Source organism: Salvelinus sp. IW2-2015, unplaced genomic scaffold (assembly GCF_002910315.2).
Source record: "Salvelinus sp. IW2-2015 unplaced genomic scaffold, ASM291031v2 Un_scaffold1892, whole genome shotgun sequence".
NCBI classification, from domain to species: domain Eukaryota; kingdom Metazoa; phylum Chordata; class Actinopteri; order Salmoniformes; family Salmonidae; genus Salvelinus; species Salvelinus sp. IW2-2015.
The window spans coordinates 195447-205033 of record NW_019943254.1 but is presented as its reverse complement, the minus strand read 5'-3'; the positions used below and the strand labels follow the sequence as shown (position 1 = coordinate 205033).

The window sequence follows — 9587 nt, the reverse complement described above, 5'->3', positions numbered from 1 at the left end:
TGTTGGTGTGTTGTTTGTGTGTGTGGTGTGTGTGTGTGGTGGTGTGTGTGTAGGTGAGGTTCTCAGAGTTCAAGGTGGTGAACGTCCTGGCTGTGTGCTCCATGCCCTTCGCCATCCGACTCATCGACTTCACCAAGAACAACCGGCCCATCGCTAGGTAAAACAGACTACGTCGTCACCCCGGCAATGGAAAACACACACACACACACTGTCACCGCAACAACCATTGCCAATGTTGGACAGGACACTAGTCTATCTCCTGTTCTGTAGTGAGACAGCTTGATGTACCAGGACACCCCCTGGACAGGACACTAGTCTATCTCCTGTTCTGTAGTGAGACAGCTTGATGTACCAGGACACCCCCTGGACAGGACACTAGTCTATCTCCTGTTTCTGTAGTGAGACAGCTTGATGTACCAGGACACCCCCTGGACAGGACACTAGTCTATCTCCTGTTCTGTAGTGAGACAGCTTGATGATACCAGGACACTAGTCTATCTCCTGTTCTGTAGTGAGACAGCTTGATGTACCAGACACCCCCTGGACAGGACACTAGTCTATCTCCTGTTTCTGTAGTGAGACAGCTTGATGTACAGTACACCCCCTGGACAGGACACTAGTCTATCTCCTGTTCTGTAGTGAGACAGCTTGATGTACAGTACACCCCTGGACAGGACACTAGTCTATCTCCTGTTTCTTAGTGAGACAGCTTGATGTACCAGTACACCCCTGGAAGGACACTAGTCTATCTCCTGTTTCTTAGGGAGACAGCTTGATGTACCAGTACACCCCCTGGACAGGACACTAGTCCATCTCCTGTTCTGTAGTGAGACAGCTTGAATGTACCAGGACACCCCCTGGACAGGACACTAGTCCATCTCCTGTTTCTATAGTGAGACAGCTTGATGTACAGGACACTAGTCTATCTCCTGTTTCTGTAGTGAGACAGATTGATGTACCAGTACACCCCCTGGACAGGACACTTGTCTATCTCCTGTTTCTGTAGTGAGACAGCGTGATGTACCAGGACACCCCCTAGACAGGACACTAGTCTATATCCTGTTTCTGTAGTGAGACAGCTTGATGTACCAGGACACCCCCTGGACAGGACACTAGTCAAGAATCAATGCTATATCTTTAATTGAAATGCTCTTTGATTTTTGGTTCAACTGCTGTTCAAAGTTTTAGGGAGAGATAAACTGGCCCATAGATTTCGAATTCCCAATGGGAGTAGATGTCCATGTCCTTACAATTTCCAAACATTTTCCACGGACGAAAAGTTCAGATGAGTTGAACTTTTGACGGGCCGACGGATACCCCCCCCTTTTGTGGATCAATTTCCAAAATATAAAATAAATAAATTCAACATTGGGCAGTCGGGGGGGGAGGGTGACTCAATTTAAGAGAGAGGACTGCTGATGCATAACCATATTTAGATATCGCACCTTTTTGAATTCTACTAATTGTTATGTCACCGACAGTCACTCAATTAGCCACTGTTACTCACATAAACTGTGGATGGAAACGTGAGTACTGACAGTCACTCAATTAGCCACTGTACTCACATAAACTGTGGATGGAAACGTGAGTACTGAAAGTCACTCAATTAGCCACTGTACTCACATAAACTGTGGATGGAGACGTGAGTACTGACAGTCACTCAATTAGCCACTGTACTCACATATGAACTGTGGATGGAAACATGGGTACTGACAGTCACTCAATAAGACCATGTCAGCTAATATTGTTTTATATTGGTAAGTTGGTCTAGCCAGCTATCTAAACTTGTAGTAATCATGGTTGAATTACTGACCGAGGGGCCCCCATTTTTAATTTTCTTAGTCACTCTCACTCAGATATCACATTCAAAACTACAAACATTTCTCTCCACCCTCTGGGAAGATCAATAGAATTGCAGGAAATGACTTGTAAAAATGTATCTTATAAAATTGCTAACTCTCCTCTCAGCCCCATGGTACCTGCCTACAGAGCAGCAAGAGGACCTACCCTTGCCTAAACCTTCAGGCTCTGCTCAAATCTCTACATCCCGAGCACTCTGTTCTGTCACCGCTGGTCTCTTGGCCCTCCCACCGCTGGTCTCTTGGCCCCTCCCACCGCTGGTCTCTTGGCCCCTCCCACCGCTGGTCTCTTGGCCCTCCCACCGCCGGTCTCTTGGCCCTCCCACCGCCGGTCTCTTGGCCCTCCCACCGCCGGTCTCTTGGCCCTCCCACCGCCGGTCTCTTGGCCCTCCCACCGCCGGTCTCTTGGCCCTCCCACCGCCGGTCTCTTGGCCCTCCCACCGCCGGTCTCTTGGCCCTCCCACCGCCGGTCTCTTGGCCCTCCCACCGCCGGTCTCTTGGCCCTCCCACCGCCGGTCTCTTGGCCCTCCCACCGCCGGTCTCTTGGCCCTCCCACCCCTACAGGAGGGCAGGTCCCGCTCGTCTCTGTCCTGGCAACCCAATGATGGACGCAGGACAGCAGAGTCCCTTCCCATCTTCTAAAACACGCCCTCTTCAAACAGTTTTTGTAATATTCTTTCATCTACCCCCCCCCCCCCCCCCTTTACTAGCTCTGACCTTGATACTTTTGAGGTAAAAAAATTACTTACTACGAATGTGTGATGTAGTTGTCCCACCTGGCTTATCTTAAGATAAGAGCTTCTGCTAATTGACTAAAATGTCACCTGTGATGGTAAGATGTGTGGACTTGCAGCAAACTTGCTTTAAAATTGCAAACATTTTTCTTACCCCCATGGAAAAATGTGTAGAATTGCAGGACATTAATTCAAAAAATTGAAAATAAATAATAATAAAAAATAAAAAATTGTCCCAGGGTCTTTAGCTCAGTGATGAGCTTTGGTGTTGAACGCTGAGCTGTAGTCAATGAACAGCCTTCTCACATAGGTGTTCCTTTTGTCCAGGTGGGAAAGGGAAGTGTGGAGTGCAATAGAGATTGTATCATCTGTGGATCTGTTGGGAGCGGTATGCAAATTGGAGTGGGTCTGGGGTTTCTGGGATGATGGTTTTGATGTGAGCCATGACCAGCCTTTCAAAGCACTTCATGGCTACAGACGTGAGTGCTACGGGTCGACAGTCATTTAGGCAGATTACCTTAGTGCCTGTGCCCAAGAACACTATGGTGGTCTGTTTGAAACATGTTGGTATTACAGACTGGGTCAGGGAGAGATTGAAAATGTCAGTGAAGACAGTGCATGCTCGGAGCACACGTCCTGGTTATCCGTCTGGCCCTGTGGCTTTGTGAATGTTGACCTGTATAAAGGTCTTACTCACATCGGCTCACCCATCTACACACACTACTCTATAATGCTAATTTAGTGAAAATGAATTTACATAAGTATTCACACCTGAGTCAATACATGTTAGAATCACCTTTGGCAGTGATTACAGCTGTGAGTGTTTCTGGGTAAGTCTCTAAGAGCTTTGCACACCTGGATTGTAGAATATTTCCACATTACTCTTAATAAAATTCTTCAAGCTCTGTCAAGTTGGTTGTTGACAGCCATTTTCAAGTCTTGCCATAGATTTTCATGCCTCAGGAACATTCAACTCCAGTGTATATTTGGTCTTGTGTTTTAGGTTATTGTCCTGTTGAAAGGATGAATTTGTCTCCCAGTGTTTCTTTTTATCCTAAAAAAACTCAGTCCCTTGCCGATGACAAGCATACCCATAACATGATGCAGCCAACACCATACTTGAAGAATGAAGTGGTACTCTGTGTTGTTGGATTTGCTCCAAACATAACACTTTTTATTCAGGACACAAAGTTAATTTCTTTGCCACATTTTTTGCAGTTTTACTTTAGTGTCTTATTGCAAACAGGATGCATGTTTTTGAATATGTTTTATTCTGTACAGGCTTCCTCTTCACTCAGTCATTTAGGTTAGTATTGTGGAGTAACTACAATGTTGTTGATCCATCCTCAGTTTTCTCCAATCCCAGCCATTTAAACTCTGTAACTGTTTTCAAGTCACCATCATGGTGAAATCCTTGAGCAGTTTCCTTCCTCTCCGGCAACTAATTAATAACTTCACCGTGCTCAAAGAGATATATTCAAATTCTGCTCTTTTTGTTTTTGCTTACCCATCTACCAATAGGTGCCCTTCTTTGTGAGACATTGGAAAACCTCCCTGGTCTTTGTGGTTGAATCTGTGTTGTGAAATTCACTTCTCGACTGAGGGACCTTACAGATAATTGTATGTGTGGGGGTACACAGATGTGGTAGTCATTCAAATGTCATGTTAAACACTTATTGCACACAGAGTGAGTCCATCCAACTTGTTTTTACTCCTGAACTTGTTCAGGCTTGTCATAACAAAGGGGCTGAATACATTTCAGCTTTTCATTTTTTAAATAATTTATAAAAATGTCTAAAAACAATTCCACTTTAACATTATGTGGTTATTGTGTGTCGATCAGTGACACAATCTCAATTTAATCAATTTTAAATTCAAGCTGTAACGCAACAAAATGTGAAAACGTCAAGGGGTGTGAATACTTCCTGAAAGTGTGTGTGTGTGTGTGTTTAGCTATGAGCCAGAGCTCCACCCCGCTGCCACCTACAGGATCAAAACCCTCAAGGCCACCGTCCAGGTCTTCTCTACTGGCAGTCTTACCATTACAGGTACACATACACACTGTCCAGCGACAGCCTTACCTTCACAGGTATACATACACACTGTCCAGCGACAGCCTTACCTTCACAGGTATACATTACACTGTCCAGCGACAGGCCTTACCATCACAGGACACACACAACACTGTCCAGCGAACAGCCTTACCTTCACAGGTATACATACACACTGTCCAGCGACAGCCTTACCTTCACAGGTACACACACACACACTGTCCAGCGACAGCCTTACCTTCACAGGTACACACACACACACCACTGTCCAGCGACAGCCTTACCTTCACAGTATCACATTACACCCCACTGTCCAGCGACAGCCTTACCTTCACAGGTATACATACACTGTCCAGCGACAGCCTTACCATCACAGGTACACACACACACTGTCCAGCGACAGCCTTACCTTCACAGGTATACATACACACTGTCCAGCGACAGCCTTACCTTCACAGGTACACACACANTACACACACACACTGTCCAGCGACAGCCTTACCTTCACAGGTATACATACACACTGTCCAGCGACAGCCTTACCTTCACAGGTACACACACACACACACTGTCCAGCGACAGCCTTACCTTCACAGGTACACACACACACACACCGCACACAAACAAACTTTACTTTTACGTCTTGTCACGGCTGTGGAAACTTGTCCAACCACACCCAACACATTTCGTATGACTAACTTTGTCTGTCTGTCTGTCTGTCTGTCTGTCTCTCTCTCAGGACCGAATGTGCAGGCTGTAGCCACGGCTGTAGAGCACATCTACCCCATGCTGTTAGAGTGTCAGAAACCCCTCCGCAAATAACAGACACGGAAAAACAAGAGCGAAATGGAGAGAGAAAGACAGAGGCTAAAAGCACCTTATCCATTGGATGCATTGTATTATCCTCAACTTATCTGCCTGGCAACAGTCTGGGCCTTTGTCCTGATTGGCTGGATTTGACCAGGAAGTCAGAAAGGCAGCTTCCGTCCTCCTACTGTCCAATGACCTGTTGTCTTGGTGACAGCTACGCCCTCTGAACTTTGACCCTGGATGACCTCTACAGTATGACCTCTAACCTTTCACCTTTAGCAGCCAGCCAGCCAGCCAATGACGGCTGCTCCAGTGACTGATTCACACTAGTAGAAAGGGCGGGGCTCTCCAAGCCAACCATGATTCCTTAGTTTTCAGTTGTATTATTTTAGATTTGATGATGTCACGGGTTGTGTTCCAAATGGCACCCTATTCCCTATATAGTGTACTACTTTGAAGGGCCCTGGTCTAAAGTAGTGCACTATGTAGGGAATAGGGTGCCATTTGGAACACAAAGGGGGTTTTAATGCATGGGCAGGAAGACCAGTCTTCAACATGACCTGTCCCACACAACACAACAAGGGGTTTTAACAGAACATGACGTAACAGACATTTCCGTAAGAAGCTTTTAAAGTCCCATTTGACCGTGATGTTGAACAGAGCATTGGTTTTTAGACCCTATATTCGTCTGCTCTCTATTCAAATCGCTGGGATTGCAAAAATTCCTGTAACTTTCCACACATTTCCAGGTTCTCCAAAAATCTTGGTTTCGAGGAATCCAGATGACCTGTTTCTTCCATCCTTTTCTGGGAAAACATCCAACTGGGATTTCTTGAAAACCTGTGAATTCTGGGAGAGTTGCCGGTGTTATGCAACCCGACATGTCCCCTTTTAACTACAGATCAGATGTTTCCGTCCACCTTGGGAGTCTTTTACTTGAGATGCGTCTTCTGGAAGACTCCGTCCGTGAGTTGTTCAGGCCGGGGCTTTGAAGACTTGACAGGTTGTTGTTATTGATCTGTGGAGAGAAACGCCTGCTGGAATGGGAAATGCAGGCTTGTCCTATTCCTGTCCTGATTGTTGTATGGTTAAACTTTTTTTGTATTTTATAAAAATAAAAAAAATAATAAAAAAGGAAAGTAACAATAAAATAGGGTAACCAGAGGAATTGAGTTGTTGTAAATGTCTCTCTCGCTCGCTGTGTGTCTCTCTCTCTCGCTGTGTGTCTCTCTCTCTCGCTGTGTCTCTCTCTCGCTGTGTCTCTCTCTCTCTCGCTGTGTGTCTCTCTCTCTCGCTGTCTCTCTCTCTCGCTGTGTGTCTCTCTCTCTCGTGCTTTGTGTCTGCTCTCTCTCGCTTGTGTGTCTCTGCTCCTCGCTTGTGTCTCTCTCTCTCGCTGTGTTCTCTCCTTCGCTGTGTCTCTCTCGCTGTGCTGTCTCTCTCGCTGTGTGGTCTCTCTCGCTGTGTCTCTTCTCGCTGTGTTGTCCCTCCTCTCTCTCTCTCGCTGTGGTGTCTTCTCTCTCGCTGTCTCTCTCTGTGCTGCTGTTCTCTCTCTCTCGCTGTGTGTGCTCTTCTCCGTCTCGCTGTGTCTCTCTCTCTCTCCGCTTGTGTCTCTCTCGCTCCGCTTGTCTCTTCTCTCTCTCTCGCGTGTGGCCCTTCTACTCTGCGCTGTGTGTCTCTTCTCTCTCGCTTGTGCTTCTCTCTGCGCTGTGTGTCTCCTCTCTCTTCGTGCGTCTTCGCTTTCGTGTCTCTCTCTCTCCTCCCCGCTGTCCTCGTCCTGCTCTCTTGTTTTCTTCCGTCATCTCTCTCCTCTCGCTGTGCTCCGTCTCTCTCTCGCTGTGTTCTCTCTCGTCGTGTCTCTCTCTCTCGCGTGTCTCTCGTTCTCGCTGTCTCTCTCTCTCTCGCTGTGTTCTCTCTCTCTCTCGCGTGTCTGTCTCTCTCTCGCTGTGTCGTCTCGCTTTTGTGTCTTGCGTCTGCTCCTACTCGCTGTGTCATCTAACTTTCTCTCTCGCTGTGTCTCTCTCGCTTGGTGTCTCTTCTCTCTCGCTGTGCTGTCTCTCATCTCTCGCTTGCACTTACAGTGTGTCTTTCTTCTCTCTTCGGCTGTGTGTCTCTGCATTCTCTCATCGCATTGATGTGTGTCTCTCTTTCTCTCTCGCTGAGGGTTCTCTCTTCTCTATCGCTGTGTTCTCTTCTCTCTCGCTGTCTCTCTTCTCTCTCGGGCTGTGTTGTCTTTCTCTTCTCTCTCGCTGTGTGTCTCTCTTCTCTCTCGCTGTGTCCTCTTTCTCTCTCGCTGATGCTGTCTTCTTTCTCCTCTTGCTGTGATGTCTTCTCTTCATCTCTCGCATGTGTTCCTCTTCTCTCTCGCGTGTGTCTTCTCTCCCTCGCTGTCTTCTCTTCTCTCTCGCTGTTGTCTCTCTCTCTTTCTCTTTTTATTCGCTTGTCTCTCTCTACTCTCTCGCTTGTGATGTCTCTCTCCTCGCTGTGGTACTCTGTTTGTGAGAGAGGGGGTTACAAGTTGACTTGGTGAGTGTTTCTTGGCATTCTTATGTAAGAAGCAGACTAACGTGCACTTTGGCCCCTACCCTGCCTAGTGGAGTGGGCCTCCACCACAGACCTCCTCCTTGCCCAGCCTGCCCTGTGACCCACTCCCTGGCCTTTTTTCAATTCGATGTGCTCACCTCATCCGTCCTTTCTCGTCTCTTTTTGAAAAAGCTCAAAGTTAATCATTGAGAGTGAACGTGGAAGGAAATGTGTTTGTTTGAAATGAGAGGGTGAAGGACCTTCACTCACGCATCATTAGGCAAATTACGTTTCCAGGTGTGGATCCCCAAATAAAGGACGTTTCCAGGTGTGGATCCCCAAATAAAGGACGTTTCCAGGGGTGGATTCCCAAATAAAGGACGTTTCCAGGGATCAAAACTAATGAAGTTAATTGTGAAATACAATTTCTAGATAAAAAAAAACCCAATGAGCAGCATCTAGTTTTTAAATGTTTTTCTCTTCTGGTGGAACTAAGTCGGTGTCTCAATGTTGAGAGTTAAAATGGAAAGACACACGGGGTGTTTGAAATGTGCATCAGTTCTTCCTGTATGTCAGCTAATAGCTACGTTTCCATCCAATTGGTGACATTTTCATGCAAATATTCTAAAATATGAACATTTTCTCGCCAGTGGTTGTGTTTCCATCAGACTAACTTGTTTCGATTTTAAAAGTCCGCGCCTACATTTTCAAGTACAGAATATAAAAAAATAAAATCGAAAGTTCAATGTGTTTCCATCCATTTTCAACTTTACCGATTTTAGTTTTGTCACAAACTGTTGCGTTTTAAATAGCGAATGTGCCAACAGGTCCTGCCACATGTGCCCTGGTCAACAGCTGGCAGATACCGTGTGGGTAGGCTAATCTACATGAGATTATGGATAACAGCAAGAATATTTGTATTTGTCAAACGGCAGTCAAGTATCGATCATCATGCCACCAGAATAAGACCCTCAATATTTATCGGAAAGGAGCATCACCTTGCATTTTCACCCCCCTGTGAAGTTCCATCATAATTTATTTCATCTGTAGTCTACTAAACTGCATGGTTTCCCGAGTCGTAGTGGGAGGACCACACATCATATCATCGCCTGACTACACATTTACTTCCATACGATGGTTATTATATCAATATTTGCGCATAAAAGGTGTATCCACCGCCATTTTGCGCATTGTTAGTTTTACCGATGCAACAAGATCCCACCATGTCAAACGAACAAATTCTGTCGCCATTTATTAAAATGTACCGACACGTTCTGTTTCCATCACAGCTGTCGTGATTGAATTTTTTTATACGGTATGACTGTACTCACATAAACTGTGGATGGAAATGTGAGTACTGACAGTCACTCTATTAGCCACTGTACTCACATAAACTGTGGATGGAAACGTGAGTACTGACAGTCACTCAATTAGCCACTGTCAGCTAATATTGTTTTTATATTGGTAAATTAGTCTAGCCAGCTATCTAAACTTGTAGTAATCATGGTCAAATTACTGACCGGGGGCTCCTATTTTATGTTGTTATTCACTAGCACTCAGATATATTATTCAGAACTGCAAAGGTTTCTCTCTACCCTACGGCACAATTTGTA

At 45.9% G+C, this 9587-nt stretch overlaps 1 protein-coding gene across 5 annotated transcripts in view; it reads left to right on the top strand.

Annotated features, from left to right (window-relative positions):
• Positions 1-6618, top strand: part of tbpl1 (TBP-like 1) — a 16915-nt gene extending 10297 nt beyond the window's left edge. For all 5 annotated transcript variants that reach the window (XM_070439748.1, XM_070439752.1, XM_070439751.1 and 2 more), the window contains exons 4-6: positions 54-157; positions 4547-4641; positions 5384-6618. In XM_070439748.1, the coding sequence (XP_070295849.1) occupies positions 54-157; positions 4547-4641; positions 5384-5466 (282 nt within the window). In that variant the 3' untranslated portion in view covers positions 5467-6618. The remainder of the gene's footprint in view (positions 1-53; positions 158-4546; positions 4642-5383) is intronic.
• Positions 6619-9587: the final 2969 nt, after the last annotated feature.